We start from the raw sequence: 27,140 nt of genomic DNA, 5'->3' as shown, positions 1-27,140 counted from the left end.
ACGCCTCCACCATGCCAGTGACAGCAGAGCCACACGCACACCTGCGTGGCTCTACTTCCTCTCTTCCGCCTTTCTTTCCCACACTACCTGACTTTGGGGAAAGCCATCGGAGCCTGCAGGATACACTTCTCTGCTCCAGGCTCAACACCACCAGCTCCCTCGGCCTTTCAACCTTTCAACAAAAGTCATCTCATCCCCTCACCAGCAGCTTCTTAGCCCTACGCTGCACCTGCTCCAGCACCTCCACATCTCTCCTCTAAGAAGGAGACCAAACTGGACACGGTACTCCAGCTGAGCCCTCTGGGGACAGCACAGTGCTCCACGGCAGGGATCTGGACATTCCAAAACGCAACGCCCTTCCTCGGCCACTTTCTCCTTTCCCGCTCCAGACACCTCAAGCACAGAGGCAGACAAAACACAACCAAAACCTCACTCCAAGGACACACGGGGGGCACCACAGACGGCGATCAAAACTGCCGGCAAAAGCAGCGGCAAAGCTCTTTCCTTCTTCCTCAAGCTTGCCTCCCGCCGTCTTTTCCCCTTCTCAACAACTTCAGACGGGCCACCTCGGCCACCGCCATTCACAAACACAGCCAGTGCTCCAGCACCAACACCCAGAGAAAATTCTTCCCCTTCCTTCCTCCACGCCCTCACTGCACAGGGGGATCCCCAAGCTCCAACCACTGACATCACTGCACATCCCTGCCCAACACGAAAGGAAAACAGGGGCAAACAGGAAAACAAAGGAGAACCACAAAGGGAAAGGAAAACCAACCACAGCCACCACAAGGCCACTGCCGGCGGAAAAAACTCCCCATGCGCAACACGGGCCCCGCAGCTGCCCTCCACCTGACAGGGAACCCCAAACGCCCCTCCCCGACGCAGCTCACCCCAAAGACTCTCCCCCAGTGCTTTCGCATCCTCCCATCACCCGCTACACACAACCTCCCCCACCGCACCACCAACGCTGCCCTCCACAACCGCCGCCACCACAACAAACCACTTCCCACAGACCAACACACCCACCAGCCCCAGCTGGAAACCACGGACGGAAACTCGCCGCAAGCAGAAAGCGACAAACGGAAACACAACGCCACACATAAAGCCGCACGCCCGGCACCAGCCCAAGCACACCGACCACCAACAACAACCGGCCTCACCGACCTCCGCACCAGCACCACCCAACACCACCCACAGCCACACCATGGCTGCGCTCAACACCCCACAGCCCCGCCTGGGCCACGCCGCCCCGACGCTTCTGCTCCTGCTCACCGCTCTCACGGCCGCCCTCGCCTGCCAACACCTCTGGACCCACCACGACACCTTCCCCTGGGAACAACTCCAGCTCCTCGACCACATGGCTCCCAACTCAACGCACACCTGTCAACTCCACAACCCGCCCTTCTTCCCCGACACCCTCCGCCGCAACAACCTCCACCCGCAACAAGCCGCCGCCGCCGCCCTACGCATCCTACAACACCTCTTCCACACCCTCAGCGCCAACAGCACCTCCCAGCACTGGCACACCCACACACGACACCGCCTCCTCAACCAACTCCAGCACCACATCCACCGCCTCGAGCAATGCCGCCCCGACAACGCACGCCTCTTCAAAGGACCCCGCAACCCCCTCACCACCATCAACAAGTACTTCAAGGACATCCACCTCTTCCTCCACGCCCACAACCACACCGCCTGCGCCTGGGACCACGTCCGACTCGAAGCTCGCGCCTCTTTCCAACACCTCCACAACCTCACACGCACCATACGACGACACCCCAAACACACACTCACACCCACCACCGCAACACCCCTCTGACACCCACCACACGCACCCACCTCTCCCCTCCCGCCTCCCCTCGCCCCACACAACACACACCGCTCACACAACCCACCCACACCCTCCAACCCCTCGCCTTCTCTTCACACAACCTCCCCTACTTATTTGCACAAAGACTTTCAGCCCTTTATTTATTGAATTATTTATCTATTTATTCACTTCTTGACGACACAACAAATAAAGACCTCTTACAAAACCCTTCCCAGTGCCTCTGGTCTCAGCAGCACAGCAACCGCCCCGGGCCATGGGGGGAAATCACCTCCACTCGACACCTACACCGAGCCCTCAGCCAAACAGCCTTCGCACCACTCTTCTCACTCACGCCTCCACAACGAGCATCTGGCAGCAACCTCTTTCCAAAGACACTCACAGGGGCTTCACAACACCACACAAGCACAAAATCACACATGCACCAAGGCTGCAAAGCACTGATGGAGCTCAGCTGCTCCAGCCACCCTCCTCCACGCCACCATGCTTAGCATTCTCTTCACACGGATCCCCAATGTCTTCGCCACACAGCCACACTCCACAGCACCACAACAAAGCCGCCTCCACAGCTCACTCAACTGCACGTGGCACACCACTCCTCACTGCTCTCCACGGCCACAAGGAGCCCTTCCCCACAATTCTTTGCCTGGCCCAGCTGCCCACTTCTGTAACCACCCAGGGCTCCATCCATCCAAGCCACGCCTCTCCAACTTAAGAGGCAACGATGCCCTGAGGGACACTGCCAAACGCTTGCCATTACTCCAGGCACACCATGGCCTTGGCCCCATCCAACAACGCTGCCCTGCAGCATCACGGGCCCCAACAGCTCCTCCCTCTTCCTCAGCACAAGGGCCAGCACGGCACCTCTCCTTCTGGACACCCCAAGCGCTTCTACAAGGACCTTGTCACTCACACATTCCACGAACCTCCACCATTCCCTCTGCCCTGCCCTCTTCTCCCTCCAACCCGTAGCAGGCCAATTGAAATCCCCCAGGACAAAGAGGCCTCAAGAGCCTGCGGCTGCTCCCATCTGCCTACACTGGCCTAAACCCACACCAGCCTCCTGCTGGGGTGGCCTCCAGCAAAAAGACCTGCAGCCACCAAACCCTCACCCTGCCCTCCCTTCAACCTTCACCCACCAACTAGCGCACGCCTCCTCATCCTTGCCCACACACAGTTCCACGCCCTCCACATCCTCACTCACGCCGACACCGACACCCCCTCCTCATCTCCACAACCTCTCTTTCCAAAAAAGCCTAAAGCTTTCCACTCCAAGGCTCCACACACAGCAACCACACCACCACGCCTCCACCATGCCAGTGACAGCAGAGCCACACGCACACCTGCGTGGCTCTACTTCCTCTCTTCCGCCTTTCTTTCCCACACTACCTGACTTTGGGGAAAGCCATCGGAGCCTGCAGGATACACTTCTCTGCTCCAGGCTCAACACCACCAGCTCCCTCGGCCTTTCAACCTTTCAACAAAAGTCATCTCATCCCCTCACCAGCAGCTTCTTAGCCCTACGCTGCACCTGCTCCAGCACCTCCACATCTCTCCTCTAAGAAGGAGACCAAACTGGACACGGTACTCCAGCTGAGCCCTCTGGGGACAGCACAGTGCTCCACGGCAGGGATCTGGACATTCCAAAACGCAACGCCCTTCCTCGGCCACTTTCTCCTTTCCCGCTCCAGACACCTCAAGCACAGAGGCAGACAAAACACAACCAAAACCTCACTCCAAGGACACACGGGGGGCACCACAGACGGCGATCAAAACTGCCGGCAAAAGCAGCGGCAAAGCTCTTTCCTTCTTCCTCAAGCTTGCCTCCCGCCGTCTTTTCCCCTTCTCAACAACTTCAGACGGGCCACCTCGGCCACCGCCATTCACAAACACAGCCAGTGCTCCAGCACCAACACCCAGAGAAAATTCTTCCCCTTCCTTCCTCCACGCCCTCACTGCACAGGGGGATCCCCAAGCTCCAACCACTGACATCACTGCACATCCCTGCCCAACACGAAAGGAAAACAGGGGCAAACAGGAAAACAAAGGAGAACCACAAAGGGAAAGGAAAACCAACCACAGCCACCACAAGGCCACTGCCGACGGAAAAAACTCCCCATGCTCAACACGGGCCCCGCAGCTGCCCTCCACCTGACAGGGAACCCCAAACGCCCCTCCCCGACGCAGCTCACCCCAAAGACTCTCCCCCAGTGCTTTCGCATCCTCCCATCACCCGCTACACACAACCTCCCCCACCGCACCACCAACGCTGCCCTCCACAACCGCCGCCACCACAACAAACCACTTCCCACAGACCAACACACCCACCAGCCCCAGCTGGAAACCACGGACGGAAACTCGCCGCAAGCAGAAAGCGACAAACGGAAACACAACGCCACACATAAAGCCGCACGCCCGGCACCAGCCCAAGCACACCGACCACCAACAACAACCGGCCTCACCGACCTCCGCACCAGCACCACCCAACACCACCCACAGCCACACCATGGCTGCGCTCAACACCCCACAGCCCCGCCTGGGCCACGCCGCCCCGACGCTTCTGCTCCTGCTCACCGTTCTCATGGCCGCCCTCGCCTGCCAACACCTCTGGACCCACCACGACACCTTCCCCTGGGAACAACTCCAGCTCCTCGACCACATGGCTCCCAACTCAACGCACACCTGTCAACTCCACAACCCGCCCTTCTTCCCCGACACCCTCCGCCGCAACAACCTCCACCCGCAACAAGCCGCCGCCGCCGCCCTACGCATCCTACAACACCTCTTCCACACCCTCAGCGCCAACAGCACCTCCCAGCACTGGCACACCCACACACGACACCGCCTCCTCAACCAACTCCAGCACCACATCCACCGCCTCGAGCAATGCCGCCCCGACAACGCACGCCTCTTCAAAGGACCCCGCAACCCCCTCACCACCATCAACAAGTACTTCAAGGACATCCACCTCTTCCTCCACGCCCACAACCACACCGCCTGCGCCTGGGACCACGTCCGACTCGAAGCTCGCGCCTCTTTCCAACACCTCCACAACCTCACACGCACCATACGACGACACCCCAAACACACACTCACACCCACCACCGCAACACCCCTCTGACACCCACCACACGCACCCACCTCTCCCCTCCCGCCTCCCCTCGCCCCACACAACACACACCGCTCACACAACCCACCCGCACCCTCCAACCCCTCGCCTTCTCTTCACACAACCTCCCCTACTTATTTGCACAAAGACTTTCAGCCCTTTATTTATTGAATTATTTATCTATTTATTCACTTCTTGACGACACAACAAATAAAGACCTCTTACAAAACCCTTCCCAGTGCCTCTTGTCTCAGCAGCACAGCAACCGCCCCGGGGCATGGGGGGGAAGTCACCTCCACTCGACACCTACACCGAGCCCTCAGCCAAACAGCCTTCGCACCACTCTTCTCACTCACGCCTCCACAACGAGCATCTGGCAGCAACCTCTTTCCAAAGACACTCACAGGGGCTTCACAACACCACACAAGCACAAAATCACACATGCACCAAGGCTGCAAAGCACTGATGGAGCTCAGCTGCTCCAGCCACCCTCCTCCACGCCACCATGCTTAGCATTCTCTTCACACGGATCCCCAATGTCTTCGCCACACAGCCACACTCCACAGCACCACAACAAAGCCGCCTCCACAGCTCACTCAACTGCACGTGGCACACCACTCCTCACTGCTCTCCACGGCCACAAGGAGCCCTTCCCCACAATTCTTTGCCGGGCCCAGCTGCCCACTTCTGTAACCACCCAGGGCTCCATCCATCCAAGCCACGCCTCTCCAACTTAAGAGGCAACGATGCCCTGAGGGACACTGCCAAACGCTTGCCATTACTCCAGGCACACCATGGCCTTGGCCCCATCCAACAACGCTGCCCTGCAGCATCACGGGCCCCAACAGCTCCTCCCTCTTCCTCAGCACAAGGGCCAGCACGGCACCTCTCCTTCTGGACACCCCAAGCGCTTCTACAAGGACCTTGTCACTCACACATTCCACGAACCTCCACCATTCCCTCTGCCCTGCCCTCTTCTCCCTCCAACCCGTAGCAGGCCAATTGAAATCCCCCAGGACAAAGAGGCCTCAAGAGCCTGCGGCTGCTCCCATCTGCCTACACTGGCCTAAACCCACACCAGCCTCCTGCTGGGGTGGCCTCCAGCAAAAAGACCTGCAGCCACCAAACCCTCACCCTGCCCTCCCTTCAACCTTCACCCACCAACTAGCGCACGCCTCCTCATCCTTGCCCACACACAGTTCCACGCCCTCCACATCCTCACTCACGCCGACACCGACACCCCCTCCTCATCTCCACAACCTCTCTTTCCAAAAAAGCCTAAAGCTTTCCACTCCAAGGCTCCACACACAGCAACCACACCACCACGCCTCCACCATGCCAGTGACAGCAGAGCCACACGCACACCTGCGTGGCTCTACTTCCTCTCTTCCGCCTTTCTTTCCCACACTACCTGACTTTGGGGAAAGCCATCGGAGCCTGCAGGATACACTTCTCTGCTCCAGGCTCAACACCACCAGCTCCCTCGGCCTTTCAACCTTTCAACAAAAGTCATCTCATCCCCTCACCAGCAGCTTCTTAGCCCTACGCTGCACCTGCTCCAGCACCTCCACATCTCTCCTCTAAGAAGGAGACCAAACTGGACACGGTACTCCAGCTGAGCCCTCTGGGGACAGCACAGTGCTCCACGGCAGGGATCTGGACATTCCAAAACGCAACGCCCTTCCTCGGCCACTTTCTCCTTTCCCGCTCCAGACACCTCAAGCACAGAGGCAGACAAAACACAACCAAAACCTCACTCCAAGGACACACGGGGGGCACCACAGACGGCGATCAAAACTGCCGGCAAAAGCAGCGGCAAAGCTCTTTCCTTCTTCCTCAAGCTTGCCTCCCGCCGTCTTTTCCCCTTCTCAACAACTTCAGACGGGCCACCTCGGCCACCGCCATTCACAAACACAGCCAGTGCTCCAGCACCAACACCCAGAGAAAATTCTTCCCCTTCCTTCCTCCACGCCCTCACTGCACAGGGGGATCCCCAAGCTCCAACCACTGACATCACTGCACATCCCTGCCCAACACGAAAGGAAAACAGGGGCAAACAGGAAAACAAAGGAGAACCACAAAGGGAAAGGAAAACCAACCACAGCCACCACAAGGCCACTGCCGACGGAAAAAACTCCCCATGCGCAACACGGGCCCCGCAGCTGCCCTCCACCTGACAGGGAACCCCAAACGCCCCTCCCCGACGCAGCTCACCCCAAAGACTCTCCCCCAGTGCTTTCGCATCCTCCCATCACCCGCTACACACAACCTCCCCCACCGCACCACCAACGCTGCCCTCCACAACCGCCGCCACCACAACAAACCACTTCCCACAGACCAACACACCCACCAGCCCCAGCTGGAAACCACGGACGGAAACTCGCCGCAAGCAGAAAGCGACAAACGGAAACACAACGCCACACATAAAGCCGCACGCCCGGCACCAGCCCAAGCACACCGACCACCAACAACAACCGGCCTCACCGACCTCCGCACCAGCACCACCCAACACCACCCACAGCCACACCATGGCTGCGCTCAACACCCCACAGCCCCGCCTGGGCCACGCCGCCCCGACGCTTCTGCTCCTGCTCACCGTTCTCATGGCCGCCCTCGCCTGCCAACACCTCTGGACCCACCACGACACCTTCCCCTGGGAACAACTCCAGCTCCTCGACCACATGGCTCCCAACTCAACGCACACCTGTCAACTCCACAACCCGCCCTTCTTCCCCGACACCCTCCGCCGCAACAACCTCCACCCGCAACAAGCCGCCGCCGCCGCCCTACGCATCCTACAACACCTCTTCCACACCCTCAGCGCCAACAGCACCTCCCAGCACTGGCACACCCACACACGACACCGCCTCCTCAACCAACTCCAGCACCACATCCACCGCCTCGAGCAATGCCGCCCCGACAACGCACGCCTCTTCAAAGGACCCCGCAACCCCCTCACCACCATCAACAAGTACTTCAAGGACATCCACCTCTTCCTCCACGCCCACAACCACACCGCCTGCGCCTGGGACCACGTCCGACTCGAAGCTCGCGCCTCTTTCCAACACCTCCACAACCTCACACGCACCATACGACGACACCCCAAACACACACTCACACCCACCACCGCAACACCCCTCTGACACCCACCACACGCACCCACCTCTCCCCTCCCGCCTCCCCTCGCCCCACACAACACACACCGCTCACACAACCCACCCGCACCCTCCAACCCCTCGCCTTCTCTTCACACAACCTCCCCTACTTATTTGCACAAAGACTTTCAGCCCTTTATTTATTGAATTATTTATCTATTTATTCACTTCTTGACGACACAACAAATAAAGACCTCTTACAAAACCCTTCCCAGTGCCTCTTGTCTCAGCAGCACAGCAACCGCCCCGGGGCATGGGGGGGAAGTCACCTCCACTCGACACCTACACCGAGCCCTCAGCCAAACAGCCTTCGCACCACTCTTCTCACTCACGCCTCCACAACGAGCATCTGGCAGCAACCTCTTTCCAAAGACACTCACAGGGGCTTCACAACACCACACAAGCACAAAATCACACATGCACCAAGGCTGCAAAGCACTGATGGAGCTCAGCTGCTCCAGCCACCCTCCTCCACGCCACCATGCTTAGCATTCTCTTCACACGGATCCCCAATGTCTTCGCCACACAGCCACACTCCACAGCACCACAACAAAGCCGCCTCCACAGCTCACTCAACTGCACGTGGCACACCACTCCTCACTGCTCTCCACGGTCACAAGGAGCCCTTCCCCACAATTCTTTGCCGGGCCCAGCTGCCCACTTCTGTAACCACCCAGGGCTCCATCCATCCAAGCCACGCCTCTCCAACTTAAGAGGCAACGATGCCCTGAGGGACACTGCCAAACGCTTGCCATTACTCCAGGCACACCATGGCCTTGGCCCCATCCAACAACGCTGCCCTGCAGCATCACGGGCCCCAACAGCTCCTCCCTCTTCCTCAGCACAAGGGCCAGCACGGCACCTCTCCTTCTGGACACCCCAAGCGCTTCTACAAGGACCTTGTCACTCACACATTCCACGAACCTCCACCATTCCCTCTGCCCTGCCCTCTTCTCCCTCCAACCCGTAGCAGGCCAATTGAAATCCCCCAGGACAAAGAGGCCTCAAGAGCCTGCGGCTGCTCCCATCTGCCTACACTGGCCTAAACCCACACCAGCCTCCTGCTGGGGTGGCCTCCAGCAAAAAGACCTGCAGCCACCAAACCCTCACCCTGCCCTCCCTTCAACCTTCACCCACCAACTAGCGCACGCCTCCTCATCCTTGCCCACACACAGTTCCACGCCCTCCACATCCTCACTCACGCCGACACCGACACCCCCTCCTCATCTCCACAACCTCTCTTTCCAAAAAAGCCTAAAGCTTTCCACTCCAAGGCTCCACACACAGCAACCACACCACCACGCCTCCACCATGCCAGTGACAGCAGAGCCACACGCACACCTGCGTGGCTCTACTTCCTCTCTTCCGCCTTTCTTTCCCACACTACCTGACTTTGGGGAAAGCCATCGGAGCCTGCAGGATACACTTCTCTGCTCCAGGCTCAACACCACCAGCTCCCTCGGCCTTTCAACCTTTCAACAAAAGTCATCTCATCCCCTCACCAGCAGCTTCTTAGCCCTACGCTGCACCTGCTCCAGCACCTCCACATCTCTCCTCTAAGAAGGAGACCAAACTGGACACGGTACTCCAGCTGAGCCCTCTGGGGACAGCACAGTGCTCCACGGCAGGGATCTGGACATTCCAAAACGCAACGCCCTTCCTCGGCCACTTTCTCCTTTCCCGCTCCAGACACCTCAAGCACAGAGGCAGACAAAACACAACCAAAACCTCACTCCAAGGACACACGGGGGGCACCACAGACGGCGATCAAAACTGCCGGCAAAAGCAGCGGCAAAGCTCTTTCCTTCTTCCTCAAGCTTGCCTCCCGCCGTCTTTTCCCCTTCTCAACAACTTCAGACGGGCCACCTCGGCCACCGCCATTCACAAACACAGCCAGTGCTCCAGCACCAACACCCAGAGAAAATTCTTCCCCTTCCTTCCTCCACGCCCTCACTGCACAGGGGGATCCCCAAGCTCCAACCACTGACATCACTGCACATCCCTGCCCAACACGAAAGGAAAACAGGGGCAAACAGGAAAACAAAGGAGAACCACAAAGGGAAAGGAAAACCAACCACAGCCACCACAAGGCCACTGCCGACGGAAAAAACTCCCCATGCTCAACACGGGCCCCGCAGCTGCCCTCCACCTGACAGGGAACCCCAAACGCCCCTCCCCGACGCAGCTCACCCCAAAGACTCTCCCCCAGTGCTTTCGCATCCTCCCATCACCCGCTACACACAACCTCCCCCACCGCACCACCAACGCTGCCCTCCACAACCGCCGCCACCACAACAAACCACTTCCCACAGACCAACACACCCACCAGCCCCAGCTGGAAACCACGGACGGAAACTCGCCGCAAGCAGAAAGCGACAAACGGAAACACAACGCCACACATAAAGCCGCACGCCCGGCACCAGCCCAAGCACACCGACCACCAACAACAACCGGCCTCACCGACCTCCGCACCAGCACCACCCAACACCACCCACAGCCACACCATGGCTGCGCTCAACACCCCACAGCCCCGCCTGGGCCACGCCGCCCCGACGCTTCTGCTCCTGCTCACCGTTCTCATGGCCGCCCTCGCCTGCCAACACCTCTGGACCCACCACGACACCTTCCCCTGGGAACAACTCCAGCTCCTCGACCACATGGCTCCCAACTCAACGCACACCTGTCAACTCCACAACCCGCCCTTCTTCCCCGACACCCTCCGCCGCAACAACCTCCACCCGCAACAAGCCGCCGCCGCCGCCCTACGCATCCTACAACACCTCTTCCACACCCTCAGCGACAACAGCACCTCCCAGCACTGGCACACCCACACACGACACCGCCTCCTCAACCAACTCCAGCACCACATCCACCGCCTCGAGCAATGCCGCCCCGACAACGCACGCCTCTTCAAAGGACCCCGCAACCCCCTCACCACCATCAACAAGTACTTCAAGGACATCCACCTCTTCCTCCACGCCCACAACCACACCGCCTGCGCCTGGGACCACGTCCGACTCGAAGCTCGCGCCTCTTTCCAACACCTCCACAACCTCACACGCACCATACGACGACACCCCAAACACACACTCACACCCACCACCGCAACACCCCTCTGACACCCACCACACGCACCCACCTCTCCCCTCCCGCCTCCCCTCGCCCCACACAACACACACCGCTCACACAACCCACCCGCACCCTCCAACCCCTCGCCTTCTCTTCACACAACCTCCCCTACTTATTTGCACAAAGACTTTCAGCCCTTTATTTATTGAATTATTTATCTATTTATTCACTTCTTGACGACACAACAAATAAAGACCTCTTACAAAACCCTTCCCAGTGCCTCTTGTCTCAGCAGCACAGCAACCGCCCCGGGGCATGGGGGGGAAGTCACCTCCACTCGACACCTACACCGAGCCCTCAGCCAAACAGCCTTCGCACCACTCTTCTCACTCACGCCTCCACAACGAGCATCTGGCAGCAACCTCTTTCCAAAGACACTCACAGGGGCTTCACAACACCACACAAGCACAAAATCACACATGCACCAAGGCTGCAAAGCACTGATGGAGCTCAGCTGCTCCAGCCACCCTCCTCCACGCCACCATGCTTAGCATTCTCTTCACACGGATCCCCAATGTCTTCGCCACACAGCCACACTCCACAGCACCACAACAAAGCCGCCTCCACAGCTCACTCAACTGCACGTGGCACACCACTCCTCACTGCTCTCCACGGCCACAAGGAGCCCTTCCCCACAATTCTTTGCCGGGCCCAGCTGCCCACTTCTGTAACCACCCAGGGCTCCATCCATCCAAGCCACGCCTCTCCAACTTAAGAGGCAACGATGCCCTGAGGGACACTGCCAAACGCTTGCCATTACTCCAGGCACACCATGGCCTTGGCCCCATCCAACAACGCTGCCCTGCAGCATCACGGGCCCCAACAGCTCCTCCCTCTTCCTCAGCACAAGGGCCAGCACGGCACCTCTCCTTCTGGACACCCCAAGCGCTTCTACAAGGACCTTGTCACTCACACATTCCACGAACCTCCACCATTCCCTCTGCCCTGCCCTCTTCTCCCTCCAACCCGAAGCAGGCCAATTGAAATCCCCCAGGACAAAGAGGCCTCAAGAGCCTGCGGCTGCTCCCATCTGCCTACACTGGCCTAAACCCACACCAGCCTCCTGCTGGGGTGGCCTCCAGCAAAAAGACCTGCAGCCACCAAACCCTCACCCTGCCCTCCCTTCAACCTTCACCCACCAACTAGCGCACGCCTCCTCATCCTTGCCCACACACAGTTCCACGCCCTCCACATCCTCACTCACGCCGACACCGACACCCCCTCCTCATCTCCACAACCTCTCTTTCCAAAAAAGCCTAAAGCTTTCCACTCCAAGGCTCCACACACAGCAACCACACCACCACGCCTCCACCATGCCAGTGACAGCAGAGCCACACGCACACCTGCGTGGCTCTACTTCCTCTCTTCCGCCTTTCTTTCCCACACTACCTGACTTTGGGGAAAGCCATCGGAGCCTGCAGGATACACTTCTCTGCTCCAGGCTCAACACCACCAGCTCCCTCGGCCTTTCAACCTTTCAACAAAAGTCATCTCATCCCCTCACCAGCAGCTTCTTAGCCCTACGCTGCACCTGCTCCAGCACCTCCACATCTCTCCTCTAAGAAGGAGACCAAACTGGACACGGTACTCCAGCTGAGCCCTCTGGGGACAGCACAGTGCTCCACGGCAGGGATCTGGACATTCCAAAACGCAACGCCCTTCCTCGGCCACTTTCTCCTTTCCCGCTCCAGACACCTCAAGCACAGAGGCAGACAAAACACAACCAAAACCTCACTCCAAGGACACACGGGGGGCACCACAGACGGCGATCAAAACTGCCGGCAAAAGCAGCGGCAAAGCTCTTTCCTTCTTCCTCAAGCTTGCCTCCCGCCGTCTTTTCCCCTTCTCAACAACTTCAGACGGGCCACCTCGGCCACCGCCATTCACAAACACAGCCAGTGCTCCAGCACCAACACCCAGAGAAAATTCTTCCCCTTCCTTCCTCCACGCCCTCACTGCACAGGGGGATCCCCAAGCTCCAACCACTGACATCACTGCACATCCCTGCCCAACACGAAAGGAAAACAGGGGCAAACAGGAAAACAAAGGAGAACCACAAAGGGAAAGGAAAACCAACCACAGCCACCACAAGGCCACTGCCGACGGAAAAAACTCCCCATGCGCAACACGGGCCCCGCAGCTGCCCTCCACCTGACAGGGAACCCCAAACGCCCCTCCCCGACGCAGCTCACCCCAAAGACTCTCCCCCAGTGCTTTCGCATCCTCCCATCACCCGCTACACACAACCTCCCCCACCGCACCACCAACGCTGCCCTCCACAACCGCCGCCACCACAACAAACCACTTCCCACAGACCAACACACCCACCAGCCCCAGCTGGAAACCACGGACGGAAACTCGCCGCAAGCAGAAAGCGACAAACGGAAACACAACGCCACACATAAAGCCGCACGCCCGGCACCAGCCCAAGCACACCGACCACCAACAACAACCGGCCTCACCGACCTCCGCACCAGCACCACCCAACACCACCCACAGCCACACCATGGCTGCGCTCAACACCCCACAGCCCCGCCTGGGCCACGCCGCCCCGACGCTTCTGCTCCTGCTCACCGTTCTCATGGCCGCCCTCGCCTGCCAACACCTCTGGACCCACCACGACACCTTCCCCTGGGAACAACTCCAGCTCCTCGACCACATGGCTCCCAACTCAACGCACACCTGTCAACTCCACAACCCGCCCTTCTTCCCCGACACCCTCCGCCGCAACAACCTCCACCCGCAACAAGCCGCCGCCGCCGCCCTACGCATCCTACAACACCTCTTCCACACCCTCAGCGACAACAGCACCTCCCAGCACTGGCACACCCACACACGACACCGCCTCCTCAACCAACTCCAGCACCACATCCACCGCCTCGAGCAATGCCGCCCCGACAACGCACGCCTCTTCAAAGGACCCCGCAACCCCCTCACCACCATCAACAAGTACTTCAAGGACATCCACCTCTTCCTCCACGCCCACAACCACACCGCCTGCGCCTGGGACCACGTCCGACTCGAAGCTCGCGCCTCTTTCCAACACCTCCACAACCTCACACGCACCATACGACGACACCCCAAACACACACTCACACCCACCACCGCAACACCCCTCTGACACCCACCACACGCACCCACCTCTCCCCTCCCGCCTCCCCTCGCCCCACACAACACACACCGCTCACACAACCCACCCGCACCCTCCAACCCCTCGCCTTCTCTTCACACAACCTCCCCTACTTATTTGCACAAAGACTTTCAGCCCTTTATTTATTGAATTATTTATCTATTTATTCACTTCTTGACGACACAACAAATAAAGACCTCTTACAAAACCCTTCCCAGTGCCTCTTGTCTCAGCAGCACAGCAACCGCCCCGGGGCATGGGGGGGAAGTCACCTCCACTCGACACCTACACCGAGCCCTCAGCCAAACAGCCTTCGCACCACTCTTCTCACTCACGCCTCCACAACGAGCATCTGGCAGCAACCTCTTTCCAAAGACACTCACAGGGGCTTCACAACACCACACAAGCACAAAATCACACGTGCACCAAGGCTGCAAAGCACTGATGGAGCTCAGCTGCTCCAGCCACCCTCCTCCACGCCACCATGCTTAGCATTCTCTTCACACAGATCCCCAATGTCTTCGCCACACAGCCACACTCCACAGCACCACAACAAAGCCGCCTCCACAGCTCACTCAACTGCACGTGGCACACCACTCCTCACTGCTCTCCACGGCCACAAGGAGCCCTTCCCCACAATTCTTTGCCGGGCCCAGCTGCCCACTTCTGTAACCACCCAGGGCTCCATCCATCCAAGCCACGCCTCTCCAACTTAAGAGGCAACGATGCCCTGAGGGACACTGCCAAACGCTTGCCATTACTCCAGGCACACCATGGCCTTGGCCCCATCCAACAACGCTGCCCTGCAGCATCACGGGCCCCAACAGCTCCTCCCTCTTCCTCAGCACAAGGGCCAGCACGGCACCTCTCCTTCTGGACACCCCAAGCGCTTCTACAAGGACCTTGTCACTCACACATTCCACGAACCTCCACCATTCCCTCTGCCCTGCCCTCTTCTCCCTCCAACCCGTAGCAGGCCAATTGAAATCCCCCAGGACAAAGAGGCCTCAAGAGCCTGCGGCTGCTCCCATCTGCCTACACTGGCCTAAACCCACACCAGCCTCCTGCTGGGGTGGCCTCCAGCAAAAAGACCTGCAGCCACCAAACCCTCACCCTGCCCTCCCTTCAACCTTCACCCACCAACTAGCGCACGCCTCCTCATCCTTGCCCACACACAGTTCCACGCCCTCCACATCCTCACTCACGCCGACACCGACACCCCCTCCTCATCTCCACAACCTCTCTTTCCAAAAAAGCCTAAAGCTTTCCACTCCAAGGCTCCACACACAGCAACCACACCACCACGCCTCCACCATGCCAGTGACAGCAGAGCCACACGCACACCTGCGTGGCTCTACTTCCTCTCTTCCGCCTTTCTTTCCCACACTACCTGACTTTGGGGAAAGCCATCGGAGCCTGCAGGATACACTTCTCTGCTCCAGGCTCAACACCACCAGCTCCCTCGGCCTTTCAACCTTTCAACAAAAGTCATCTCATCCCCTCACCAGCAGCTTCTTAGCCCTACGCTGCACCTGCTCCAGCACCTCCACATCTCTCCTCTAAGAAGGAGACCAAACTGGACACGGTACTCCAGCTGAGCCCTCTGGGGACAGCACAGTGCTCCACGGCAGGGATCTGGACATTCCAAAACGCAACGCCCTTCCTCGGCCACTTTCTCCTTTCCCGCTCCAGACACCTCAAGCACAGAGGCAGACAAAACACAACCAAAACCTCACTCCAAGGACACACGGGGGGCACCACAGACGGCGATCAAAACTGCCGGCAAAAGCAGTGGCAAAGCTCTTTCCTTCTTCCTCAAGCTTGCCTCCCGCCGTCTTTTCCCCTTCTCAACAACTTCAGACGGGCCACCTCGGCCACCGCCATTCACAAACACAGCCAGTGCTCCAGCACCAACACCCAGAGAAAATTCTTCCCCTTCCTTCCTCCACGCCCTCACTGCACAGGGGGATCCCCAAGCTCCAACCACTGACATCACTGCACATCCCTGCCCAACACGAAAGGAAAACAGGGGCAAACAGGAAAACAAAGGAGAACCACAAAGGGAAAGGAAAACCAACCACAGCCACCACAAGGCCACTGCCGACGGAAAAAACTCCCCATGCGCAACACGGGCCCCGCAGCTGCCCTCCACCTGACAGGGAACCCCAAACGCCCCTCCCCGACGCAGCTCACCCCAAAGACTCTCCCCCAGTGCTTTCGCATCCTCCCATCACCCGCTACACACAACCTCCCCCACCGCACCACCAACGCTGCCCTCCACAACCGCCGCCACCACAACAAACCACTTCCCACAGACCAACACACCCACCAGCCCCAGCTGGAAACCACGGACGGAAACTCGCCGCAAGCAGAAAGCGACAAACGGAAACACAACGCCACACATAAAGCCGCACGCCCGGCACCAGCCCAAGCACACCGACCACCAACAACAACCGGCCTCACCGACCTCCGCACCAGCACCACCCAACACCACCCACAGCCACACCATGGCTGCGCTCAACACCCCACAGCCCCGCCTGGGCCACGCCGCCCCGACGCTTCTGCTCCTGCTCACCGTTCTCATGGCCGCCCTCGCCTGCCAACACCTCTGGACCCACCACGACACCTTCCCCTGGGAACAACTCCAGCTCCTCGACCACATGGCTCCCAACTCAACGCACACCTGTCAACTCCACAACCCGCCCTTCTTCCCCGACACCCTCCGCCGCAACAACCTCCACCCGCAACAAGCCGCCGCCGCCGCCCTACGCATCCTACAACACCTCTTCCACACCCTCAGCGACAACAGCACCTCCCAGCACTGGCACACCCACACACGACACCGCCTCCTCAACCAACTCCAGCACCACATCCACCGCCTCGAGCAATGCCGCCCCGACAACGCACGCCTCTTCAAAGGACCCCGCAACCCCCTCACCACCATCAACAAGTACTTCAAGGACATCCACCTCTTCCTCCACGCCCACAACCACACCGCCTGCGCCTGGGACCACGTCCGACTCGAAGCTCGCGCCTCTTTCCAACACCTCCACAACCTCACACGCACCATACGACGACACCCCAAACACACACTCACACCCACCACCGCAACACCCCTCTGACACCCACCACACGCACCCACCTCTCCCCTCCCGCCTCCCCTCGCCCCACACAACACACACCGCTCACACAACCCACCCGCACCCTCCAACCCCTCGCCTTCTCTTCACACAACCTCCCCTACTTATTTGCACAAAGACTTTCAGCCCTTTATTTATTGAATTATTTATCTATTTATTCACTTCTTGACGACACAACAAATAAAGACCTCTTACAAAACCCTTCCCAGTGCCTCTGGTCTCAGCAGCACAGCAACCGCCCCAGGCCATGGGGGGAAGTCACCTCCACTCGACACCTACACCGAGCCCTCAGCCAAACAGCCTTCGCACCACTCTTCTCACTCACGCCTCCACAACGAGCATCTGGCAGCAACCTCTTTCCAAAGACACTCACAGGGGCTTCACAACACCACACAAGCACAAAATCACACATGCACCAAGGCTGCAAAGCACTGATGGAGCTCAGCTGCTCCAGCCACCCTCCTCCACGCCACCATGCTTAGCATTCTCTCCACACGGATCCCCAATGTCTTCGCCACACAGCCACACTCCACAGCACCACAACAAAGCCGCCTCCACAGCTCACTCAACTGCACGTGGCACACCACTCCTCACTGCTCTCCACGGCCACAAGGAGCCCTTCCCCACAATTCTTTGCCTGGCCCAGCTGCCCACTTCTGTAACCACCCAGGGCTCCATCCATCCAAGCCACGCCTCTCCAACTTAAGAGGCAACGATGCCCTGAGGGACACTGCCAAACGCTTGCCATTACTCCAGGCACACCATGGCCTTGGCCCCATCCAACAACGTTGCCCTGCAGCATCACGGGCCCCAACAGCTCCTCCCTCTTCCTCAGCACAAGGGCCAGCACGGCACCTCTCCTTCTGGACACCCCAAGCGCTTCTACAAGGACCTTGTCACTCACACATTCCACGAACCTCCACCATTCCCTCTGCCCTGCCCTCTTCTCCCTCCAACCCGTAGCAGGCCAATTGAAATCCCCCAGGACAAAGAGGCCTCAAGAGCCTGCGGCTGCTCCCATCTGCCTACACTGGCCTAAACCCACACCAGCCTCCTGCTGGGGTGGCCTCCAGCAAAAAGACCTGCAGCCACCAAACCCTCACCCTGCCCTCCCTTCAACCTTCACCCACCAACTAGCGCACGCCTCCTCATCCTTGCCCACACACAGTTCCACGCCCTCCACATCCTCACTCACGCCGACACCGACACCCCCTCCTCATCTCCACAACCTCTCTTTCCAAAAAAGCCTAAAGCTTTCCACTCCAAGGCTCCACACACAGCAACCACACCACCACGCCTCCACCATGCCAGTGACAGCAGAGCCACACGCACACCTGCGTGGCTCTACTTCCTCTCTTCCGCCTTTCTTTCCCACACTACCTGACTTTGGGGAAAGCCATCGGAGCCTGCAGGATACACTTCTCTGCTCCAGGCTCAATACCACCAGCTCCCTCGGCCTTTCAACCTTTCAACAAAAGTCATCTCATCCCCTCACCAGCATCTTCTTAGCCCTACGCTGCACCTGCTCCAGCACCTCCACATCTCTCCTCTAAGAAGGAGACCAAACTGGACACGGTACTCCAGCTGAGCCCTCTGGGGACAGCACAGTGCTCCACGGCAGGGATCTGGATATTCCAAAACGCAACGCCCTTCCTCGGCCACTTTCTCCTTTCCCGCTCCAGACACCTCAAGCACAGAGGCAGACAAAACACAACCAAAACCTCACTCCAAGGACACACGGGGGGCACCACAGACGGCGATCAAAACTGCCGGCAAAAGCAGCGGCAAAGCTCTTTCCTTCTTCCTCAAGCTTGCCTCCCGCCGTCTTTTCCCCTTCTCAACAACTTCAGACGGGCCACCTCGGCCACCGCCATTCACAAACACAGCCAGTGCTCCAGCACCAACACCCAGAGAAAATTCTTCCCCTTCCTTCCTCCACGCCCTCACTGCACAGGGGGATCCCCAAGCTCCAACCACTGACATCACTGCACATCCCTGCCCAACACGAAAGGAAAACAGGGGCAAACAGGAAAACAAAGGAGAACCACAAAGGGAAAGGAAAACCAACCACAGCCACCACAAGGCCACTGCCGACGGAAAAAACTCCCCATGCGCAACACGGGCCCCGCAGCTGCCCTCCACCTGACAGGGAACCCCAAACGCCCCTCCCTGACGCAGCTCACCCCAAAGACTCTCCCCCAGTGCTTTCGCATCCTCCCATCACCCGCTACACACAACCTCCCCCACCGCACCACCAACGCTGCCCTCCACAACCGCCACCACCACAACAAACCACTTCCCACAGACCAACACACCCACCAGCCCCAGCTGGAAACCACGGACGGAAACTCGCCGCAAGCAGAAAGCGACAAACGGAAACACAACGCCACACATAAAGCCGCACGCCCGGCACCAGCCCAAGCACACCGACCACCAACAACAACCGGCCTCACCGACCTCCGCACCAGCACCACCCAACACCACCCACAGCCACACCATGGCTGCGCTCAACACCCCACAGCCCCGCCTGGGCCACGCCGCCCCGACGCTTCTGCTCCTGCTCACCGCTCTCACGGCCGCCCTCGCCTGCCAACACCTCTGGACCCACCACGACACCTTCCCCTGGGAACAACTCCAGCTCCTCGACCACATGGCTCCCAACTCAACGCACACCTGTCAACTCCACAACCCGCCCTTCTTCCCCGACACCCTCCGCCGCAACAACCTCCACCCGCAACAAGCCGCCGCCGCCGCCCTACGCATCCTACAACACCTCTTCCACACCCTCAGCGCCAACAGCACCTCCCAGCACTGGCACACCCACACACGACACCGCCTCCTCAACCAACTCCAGCACCACATCCACCGCCTCGAGCAATGCCGCCCCGACAACGCACGCCTCTTCAAAGGACCCCGCAACCCCCTCACCACCATCAACAAGTACTTCAAGGACATCCACCTCTTCCTCCACGCCCACAACCACACCGCCTGCGCCTGGGACCACGTCCGACTCGAAGCTCGCGCCTCTTTCCAACACCTCCACAACCTCACACGCACCATACGACGACACCCCAAACACACACTCACACCCACCACCGCAACACCCCTCTGACACCCACCACACGCACCCACCTCTCCCCTCCCGCCTCCCCTCGCCCCACACAACACACACCGCTCACACAACCCACCCGCACCCTCCAACCCCTCGCCTTCTCTTCACACAACCTCCCCTACTTATTTGCACAAAGACTTTCAGCCCTTTATTTATTGAATTATTTATCTATTTATTCACTTCTTGACGACACAACAAATAAAGACCTCTTACAAAACCCTTCCCAGTGCCTCTTGTCTCAGCAGCACAGCAACCGCCCCGGGGCATGGGGGGGAAGTCACCTCCACTCGACACCTACACCGAGCCCTCAGCCAAACAGCCTTCGCACCACTCTTCTCACTCACGCCTCCACAACGAGCATCTGGCAGCAACCTCTTTCCAAAGACACTCACAGGGGCTTCACAACACCACACAAGCACAAAATCACACATGCACCAAGGCTGCAAAGCACTGATGGAGCTCAGCTGCTCCAGCCACCCTCCTCCACGCCACCATGCTTAGCATTCTCTTCACACGGATCCCCAATGTCTTCGCCACACAGCCACACTCCACAGCACCACAACAAAGCCGCCTCCACAGCTCACTCAACTGCACGTGGCACACCACTCCTCACTGCTCTCCACGGTCACAAGGAGCCCTTCCCCACAATTCTTTGCCGGGCCCAGCTGCCCACTTCTGTAACCACCCAGGGCTCCATCCATCCAAGCCACGCCTCTCCAACTTAAGAGGCAACGATGCCCTGAGGGACACTGCCAAACGCTTGCCATTACTCCAGGCACACCATGGCCTTGGCCCCATCCAACAACGCTGCCCTGCAGCATCACGGGCCCCAACAGCTCCTCCCTCTTCCTCAGCACAAGGGCCAGCACGGCACCTCTCCTTCTGGACACCCCAAGCGCTTCTACAAGGACCTTGTCACTCACACATTCCACGAACCTCCACCATTCCCTCTGCCCTGCCCTCTTCTCCCTCCAACCCGTAGCAGGCCAATTGAAATCCCCCAGGACAAAGAGGCCTCAAGAGCCTGCGGCTGCTCCCATCTGCCTACACTGGCCTAAACCCACACCAGCCTCCTGCTGGGGTGGCCTCCAGCAAAAAGACCTGCAGCCACCAAACCCTCACCCTGCCCTCCCTTCAACCTTCACCCACCAACTAGCGCACGCCTCCTCATCCTTGCCCACACACAGTTCCACGCCCTCCACATCCTCACTCACGCCGACACCGACACCCCCTCCTCATCTCCACAACCTCTCTTTCCAAAAAAGCCTAAAGCTTTCCACTCCAAGGCTCCACACACAGCAACCACACCACCACGCCTCCACCATGCCAGTGACAGCAGAGCCACACGCACACCTGCGTGGCTCTACTTCCTCTCTTCCGCCTTTCTTTCCCACACTACCTGACTTTGGGGAAAGCCATCGGAGCCTGCAGGATACACTTCTCTGCTCCAGGCTCAACACCACCAGCTCCCTCGGCCTTTCAACCTTTCAACAAAAGTCATCTCATCCCCTCACCAGCAGCTTCTTAGCCCTACGCTGCACCTGCTCCAGCACCTCCACATCTCTCCTCTAAGAAGGAGACCAAACTGGACACGGTACTCCAGCTGAGCCCTCTGGGGACAGCACAGTGCTCCACGGCAGGGATCTGGACATTCCAAAACGCAACGCCCTTCCTCGGCCACTTTCTCCTTTCCCGCTCCAGACACCTCAAGCACAGAGGCAGACAAAACACAACCAAAACCTCACTCCAAGGACACACGGGGGGCACCACAGACGGCGATCAAAACTGCCGGCAAAAGCAGCGGCAAAGCTCTTTCCTTCTTCCTCAAGCTTGCCTCCCGCCGTCTTTTCCCCTTCTCAACAACTTCAGACGGGCCACCTCGGCCACCGCCATTCACAAACACAGCCAGTGCTCCAGCACCAACACCCAGAGAAAATTCTTCCCCTTCCTTCCTCCACGCCCTCACTGCACAGGGGGATCCCCAAGCTCCAACCACTGACATCACTGCACATCCCTGCCCAACACGAAAGGAAAACAGGGGCAAACAGGAAAACAAAGGAGAACCACAAAGGGAAAGGAAAACCAACCACAGCCACCACAAGGCCACTGCCGGCGGAAAAAACTCCCCATGCGCAACACGGGCCCCGCAGCTGCCCTCCACCTGACAGGGAACCCCAAACGCCCCTCCCCGACGCAGCTCACCCCAAAGACTCTCCCCCAGTGCTTTCGCATCCTCCCATCACCCGCTACACACAACCTCCCCCACCGCACCACCAACGCTGCCCTCCACAACCGCCGCCACCACAACAAACCACTTCCCACAGACCAACACACCCACCAGCCCCAGCTGGAAACCACGGACGGAAACTCGCCGCAAGCAGAAAGCGACAAACGGAAACACAACGCCACACATAAAGCCGCACGCCCGGCACCAGCCCAAGCACACCGACCACCAACAACAACCGGCCTCACCGACCTCCGCACCAGCACCACCCAACACCACCCACAGCCACACCATGGCTGCGCTCAACACCCCACAGCCCCGCCTGGGCCACGCCGCCCCGACGCTTCTGCTCCTGCTCACCGTTCTCATGGCCGCCCTCGCCTGCCAACACCTCTGGACCCACCACGACACCTTCCCCTGGGAACAACTCCAGCTCCTCGACCACATGGCTCCCAACTCAACGCACACCTGTCAACTCCACAACCCGCCCTTCTTCCCCGACACCCTCCGCCGCAACAACCTCCACCCGCAACAAGCCGCCGCCGCCGCCCTACGCATCCTACAACACCTCTTCCACACCCTCAGCGCCAACAGCACCTCCCAGCACTGGCACACCCACACACGACACCGCCTCCTCAACCAACTCCAGCACCACATCCACCGCCTCGAGCAATGCCGCCCCGACAACGCACGCCTCTTCAAAGGACCCCGCAACCCCCTCACCACCATCAACAAGTACTTCAAGGACATCCACCTCTTCCTCCACGCCCACAACCACACCGCCTGCGCCTGGGACCACGTCCGACTCGAAGCTCGCGCCTCTTTCCAACACCTCCACAACCTCACACGCACCATACGACGACACCCCAAACACACACTCACACCCACCACCGCAACACCCCTCTGACACCCACCACACGCACCCACCTCTCCCCTCCCGCCTCCCCTCGCCCCACACAACACACACCGCTCACACAACCCACCCACACCCTCCAACCCCTCGCCTTCTCTTCACACAACCTCCCCTACTTATTTGCACAAAGACTTTCAGCCCTTTATTTATTGAATTATTTATCTATTTATTCACTTCTTGACGACACAACAAATAAAGACCTCTTACAAAACCCTTCCCAGTGCCTCTGGTCTCAGCAGCACAGCAACCGCCCCGGGCCATGGGGGGAAATCACCTCCACTCGACACCTACACCGAGCCCTCAGCCAAACAGCCTTCGCACCACTCTTCTCACTCACGCCTCCACAACGAGCATCTGGCAGCAACCTCTTTCCAAAGACACTCACAGGGGCTTCACAACACCACACAAGCACAAAATCACACATGCACCAAGGCTGCAAAGCACTGATGGAGCTCAGCTGCTCCAGCCACCCTCCTCCACGCCACCATGCTTAGCATTCTCTTCACACGGATCCCCAATGTCTTCGCCACACAGCCACACTCCACAGCACCACAACAAAGCCGCCTCCACAGCTCACTCAACTGCACGTGGCACACCACTCCTCACTGCTCTCCACGGCCACAAGGAGCCCTTCCCCACAATTCTTTGCCTGGCCCAGCTGCCCACTTCTGTAACCACCCAGGGCTCCATCCATCCAAGCCACGCCTCTCCAACTTAAGAGGCAACGATGCCCTGAGGGACACTGCCAAACGCTTGCCATTACTCCAGGCACACCATGGCCTTGGCCCCATCCAACAACGCTGCCCTGCAGCATCACGGGCCCCAACAGCTCCTCCCTCTTCCTCAGCACAAGGGCCAGCACGGCACCTCTCCTTCTGGACACCCCAAGCGCTTCTACAAGGACCTTGTCACTCACACATTCCACGAACCTCCACCATTCCCTCTGCCCTGCCCTCTTCTCCCTCCAACCCGTAGCAGGCCAATTGAAATCCCCCAGGACAAAGAGGCCTCAAGAGCCTGCGGCTGCTCCCATCTGCCTACACTGGCCTAAACCCACACCAGCCTCCTGCTGGGGTGGCCTCCAGCAAAAAGACCTGCAGCCACCAAACCCTCACCCTGCCCTCCCTTCAACCTTCACCCACCAACTAGCGCACGCCTCCTCATCCTTGCCCACACACAGTTCCACGCCCTCCACATCCTCACTCACGCCGACACCGACACCCCCTCCTCATCTCCACAACCTCTCTTTCCAAAAAAGCCTAAAGCTTTCCACTCCAAGGCTCCACACACAGCAACCACACCACCACGCCTCCACCATGCCAGTGACAGCAGAGCCACACGCACACCTGCGTGGCTCTACTTCCTCTCTTCCGCCTTTCTTTCCCACACTACCTGACTTTGGGGAAAGCCATCGGAGCCTGCAGGATACACTTCTCTGCTCCAGGCTCAACACCACCAGCTCCCTCGGCCTTTCAACCTTTCAACAAAAGTCATCTCATCCCCTCACCAGCAGCTTCTTAGCCCTACGCTGCACCTGCTCCAGCACCTCCACATCTCTCCTCTAAGAAGGAGACCAAACTGGACACGGTACTCCAGCTGAGCCCTCTGGGGACAGCACAGTGCTCCACGGCAGGGATCTGGACATTCCAAAACGCAACGCCCTTCCTCGGCCACTTTCTCCTTTCCCGCTCCAGACACCTCAAGCACAGAGGCAGACAAAACACAACCAAAACCTCACTCCAAGGACACACGGGGGGCACCACAGACGGCGATCAAAACTGCCGGCAAAAGCAGCGGCAAAGCTCTTTCCTTCTTCCTCAAGCTTGCCTCCCGCCGTCTTTTCCCCTTCTCAACAACTTCAGACGGGCCACCTCGGCCACCGCCATTCACAAACACAGCCAGTGCTCCAGCACCAACACCCAGAGAAAATTCTTCCCCTTCCTTCCTCCACGCCCTCACTGCACAGGGGGATCCCCAAGCTCCAACCACTGACATCACTGCACATCCCTGCCCAACACGAAAGGAAAACAGGGGCAAACAGGAAAACAAAGGAGAACCACAAAGGGAAAGGAAAACCAACCACAGCCACCACAAGGCCACTGCCGACGGAAAAAACTCCCCATGCTCAACACGGGCCCCGCAGCTGCCCTCCACCTGACAGGGAACCCCAAACGCCCCTCCCCGACGCAGCTCACCCCAAAGACTCTCCCCCAGTGCTTTCGCATCCTCCCATCACCCGCTACACACAACCTCCCCCACCGCACCACCAACGCTGCCCTCCACAACCGCCGCCACCACAACAAACCACTTCCCACAGACCAACACACCCACCAGCCCCAGCTGGAAACCACGGACGGAAACTCGCCGCAAGCAGAAAGCGACAAACGGAAACACAACGCCACACATAAAGCCGCACGCCCGGCACCAGCCCAAGCACACCGACCACCAACAACAACCGGCCTCACCGACCTCCGCACCAGCACCACCCAACACCACCCACAGCCACACCATGGCTGCGCTCAACACCCCACAGCCCCGCCTGGGCCACGCCGCCCCGACGCTTCTGCTCCTGCTCACCGTTCTCATGGCCGCCCTCGCCTGCCAACACCTCTGGACCCACCACGACACCTTCCCCTGGGAACAACTCCAGCTCCTCGACCACATGGCTCCCAACTCAACGCACACCTGTCAACTCCACAACCCGCCCTTCTTCCCCGACACCCTCCGCCGCAACAACCTCCACCCGCAACAAGCCGCCGCCGCCGCCCTACGCATCCTACAACACCTCTTCCACACCCTCAGCGCCAACAGCACCTCCCAGCACTGGCACACCCACACACGACACCGCCTCCTCAACCAACTCCAGCACCACATCCACCGCCTCGAGCAATGCCGCCCCGACAACGCACGCCTCTTCAAAGGACCCCGCAACCCCCTCACCACCATCAACAAGTACTTCAAGGACATCCACCTCTTCCTCCACGCCCACAACCACACCGCCTGCGCCTGGGACCACGTCCGACTCGAAGCTCGCGCCTCTTTCCAACACCTCCACAACCTCACACGCACCATACGACGACACCCCAAACACACACTCACACCCACCACCGCAACACCCCTCTGACACCCACCACACGCACCCACCTCTCCCCTCCCGCCTCCCCTCGCCCCACACAACACACACCGCTCACACAACCCACCCGCACCCTCCAACCCCTCGCCTTCTCTTCACACAACCTCCCCTACTTATTTGCACAAAGACTTTCAGCCCTTTATTTATTGAATTATTTATCTATTTATTCACTTCTTGACGACACAACAAATAAAGACCTCTTACAAAACCCTTCCCAGTGCCTCTTGTCTCAGCAGCACAGCAACCGCCCCGGGGCATGGGGGGGAA

General features: G+C 59.2%; 10 protein-coding genes and 1 long non-coding RNA gene across 22 annotated transcripts in view; 10 read left to right on the top strand and 1 right to left on the bottom strand.

Moving 5' to 3' along the window:
• LOC127478612 (interferon-like) overlaps positions 1-8,419 on the top strand; it is a 10,422-nt gene extending 2,003 nt beyond the window's left edge. The window contains exon 2 of one of the 2 annotated variants that reach the window (XM_051804552.1): positions 8,358-8,419. The gene's annotated coding sequence lies outside the window, so the exon portion shown is untranslated. Of the gene's footprint in view, positions 1-5,226; positions 5,289-8,357 lie in introns of those variants that run through there. The other variant, XM_051804553.1, reaches the window with a different exon arrangement.
• On the top strand, positions 1,205-1,882 carry LOC127478621 (interferon-like). Its single transcript, XM_051804566.1, has one exon. The coding sequence runs from the start codon at positions 1,205-1,207 to the stop codon at positions 1,817-1,819; it is 615 nt and encodes a 204-aa protein (XP_051660526.1). The 3' UTR covers positions 1,820-1,882.
• On the top strand, positions 4,259-11,550 carry LOC127478614 (interferon-like). Of its 2 annotated transcripts, none has more exons than XM_051804557.1 (2): positions 4,259-5,225; positions 11,489-11,550. In XM_051804557.1, the coding sequence occupies exon 1, from the start codon at positions 4,335-4,337 to the stop codon at positions 4,947-4,949; it is 615 nt and encodes a 204-aa protein (XP_051660517.1). In that variant the 5' UTR covers positions 4,259-4,334; the 3' UTR covers positions 4,950-5,225; positions 11,489-11,550. The 2 variants fall into 2 exon arrangements, with proteins under 2 accessions (XP_051660517.1, XP_051660518.1); XM_051804558.1 differs by lacking the exon at positions 11,489-11,550 and adding an exon at positions 8,358-8,419.
• On the top strand, positions 7,390-14,681 carry LOC127478613 (interferon-like). 2 transcript variants are annotated; one of them, XM_051804554.1, is made up of 2 exons: positions 7,390-8,356; positions 14,620-14,681. In XM_051804554.1, the coding sequence occupies exon 1, from the start codon at positions 7,466-7,468 to the stop codon at positions 8,078-8,080; it is 615 nt and encodes a 204-aa protein (XP_051660514.1). In that variant the 5' UTR covers positions 7,390-7,465; the 3' UTR covers positions 8,081-8,356; positions 14,620-14,681. The 2 variants fall into 2 exon arrangements, with proteins under 2 accessions (XP_051660514.1, XP_051660516.1); XM_051804556.1 differs by lacking the exon at positions 14,620-14,681 and adding an exon at positions 11,489-11,550.
• Positions 10,521-20,942, top strand: LOC127478611 (interferon-like). 3 transcript variants are annotated; one of them, XM_051804549.1, is made up of 2 exons: positions 10,521-11,487; positions 20,881-20,942. In XM_051804549.1, exon 1 carries the CDS (start codon positions 10,597-10,599, stop codon positions 11,209-11,211), a length of 615 nt encoding a protein of 204 aa, XP_051660509.1. In that variant the 5' UTR covers positions 10,521-10,596; the 3' UTR covers positions 11,212-11,487; positions 20,881-20,942. The 3 variants fall into 3 exon arrangements, with proteins under 3 accessions (XP_051660509.1, XP_051660511.1, XP_051660510.1); XM_051804551.1 differs by lacking the exon at positions 20,881-20,942 and adding an exon at positions 17,750-17,811; XM_051804550.1 differs by lacking the exon at positions 20,881-20,942 and adding an exon at positions 14,620-14,681.
• On the top strand, positions 13,652-14,409 carry LOC127478610 (interferon-like). The gene has a single exon (XM_051804548.1). It carries the CDS (start codon positions 13,728-13,730, stop codon positions 14,340-14,342), a length of 615 nt encoding a protein of 204 aa, XP_051660508.1. The 5' UTR covers positions 13,652-13,727; the 3' UTR covers positions 14,343-14,409.
• Positions 14,566-27,140, bottom strand: part of LOC127478625 (uncharacterized) — a 17,876-nt gene continuing 5,301 nt past the window's right edge. The window contains exons 1-3 of one of the 2 annotated variants that reach the window (XR_007907279.1): positions 25,895-26,287; positions 18,957-19,633; positions 14,566-15,826 (exon numbers count right to left, since the gene is read on the bottom strand). This is a non-coding gene — a long non-coding RNA (uncharacterized LOC127478625). Of the gene's footprint in view, positions 15,827-18,956; positions 19,634-25,894; positions 26,288-27,140 lie in introns of those variants that run through there. The other variant, XR_007907280.1, reaches the window with a different exon arrangement.
• On the top strand, positions 16,783-17,699 carry LOC127478615 (interferon-like). The gene has a single exon (XM_051804559.1). The coding sequence runs from the start codon at positions 16,859-16,861 to the stop codon at positions 17,471-17,473; it is 615 nt and encodes a 204-aa protein (XP_051660519.1). The 5' UTR covers positions 16,783-16,858; the 3' UTR covers positions 17,474-17,699.
• LOC127478609 (interferon-like) overlaps positions 19,989-27,140 on the top strand; it is a 10,346-nt gene continuing 3,194 nt past the window's right edge. For both annotated transcript variants that reach the window (XM_051804545.1, XM_051804547.1), the window contains exon 1: positions 19,989-20,879. In XM_051804545.1, the coding sequence (XP_051660505.1) occupies positions 19,989-20,603 (615 nt within the window). In that variant the 3' untranslated portion in view covers positions 20,604-20,879. The remainder of the gene's footprint in view (positions 20,880-27,140) is intronic.
• Positions 23,044-23,797, top strand: LOC127478619 (interferon-like). Its single transcript, XM_051804564.1, has one exon. It carries the CDS (start codon positions 23,120-23,122, stop codon positions 23,732-23,734), a length of 615 nt encoding a protein of 204 aa, XP_051660524.1. The 5' UTR covers positions 23,044-23,119; the 3' UTR covers positions 23,735-23,797.
• LOC127478607 (interferon-like) overlaps positions 26,174-27,140 on the top strand; it is a 16,728-nt gene continuing 15,761 nt past the window's right edge. For all 5 annotated transcript variants that reach the window (XM_051804535.1, XM_051804540.1, XM_051804539.1 and 2 more), the window contains exon 1: positions 26,174-27,140. In XM_051804535.1, the coding sequence (XP_051660495.1) occupies positions 26,250-26,864 (615 nt within the window). In that variant the 5' untranslated portion in view covers positions 26,174-26,249 and the 3' untranslated portion in view covers positions 26,865-27,140.

Source organism: Manacus candei, unplaced genomic scaffold (assembly GCF_025592945.1).
Source record: "Manacus candei isolate 608988 ecotype Guabito, Panama unplaced genomic scaffold, ASM2559294v1 h1tg000061l, whole genome shotgun sequence".
NCBI lineage: Eukaryota > Metazoa > Chordata > Aves > Passeriformes > Pipridae > Manacus > Manacus candei.
This window is presented reverse-complemented; position numbering and strand designations above follow the sequence as displayed.

Bases quoted from the DNA above. Each gene is read 5' to 3' on its own strand.
- LOC127478615 (XM_051804559.1), top strand. From the start codon at position 16,859: ATGGCTGCGCTCAACACCCCACAGCCCCGCCTGGGCCACGCCGCCCCG.
- LOC127478619 (XM_051804564.1), top strand. From the start codon at position 23,120: ATGGCTGCGCTCAACACCCCACAGCCCCGCCTGGGCCACGCCGCCCCG.
- LOC127478611 (XM_051804549.1), top strand. From the start codon at position 10,597: ATGGCTGCGCTCAACACCCCACAGCCCCGCCTGGGCCACGCCGCCCCG.
- LOC127478613 (XM_051804554.1), top strand. From the start codon at position 7,466: ATGGCTGCGCTCAACACCCCACAGCCCCGCCTGGGCCACGCCGCCCCG.
- LOC127478621 (XM_051804566.1), top strand. From the start codon at position 1,205: ATGGCTGCGCTCAACACCCCACAGCCCCGCCTGGGCCACGCCGCCCCG.
- LOC127478614 (XM_051804557.1), top strand. From the start codon at position 4,335: ATGGCTGCGCTCAACACCCCACAGCCCCGCCTGGGCCACGCCGCCCCG.
- LOC127478610 (XM_051804548.1), top strand. From the start codon at position 13,728: ATGGCTGCGCTCAACACCCCACAGCCCCGCCTGGGCCACGCCGCCCCG.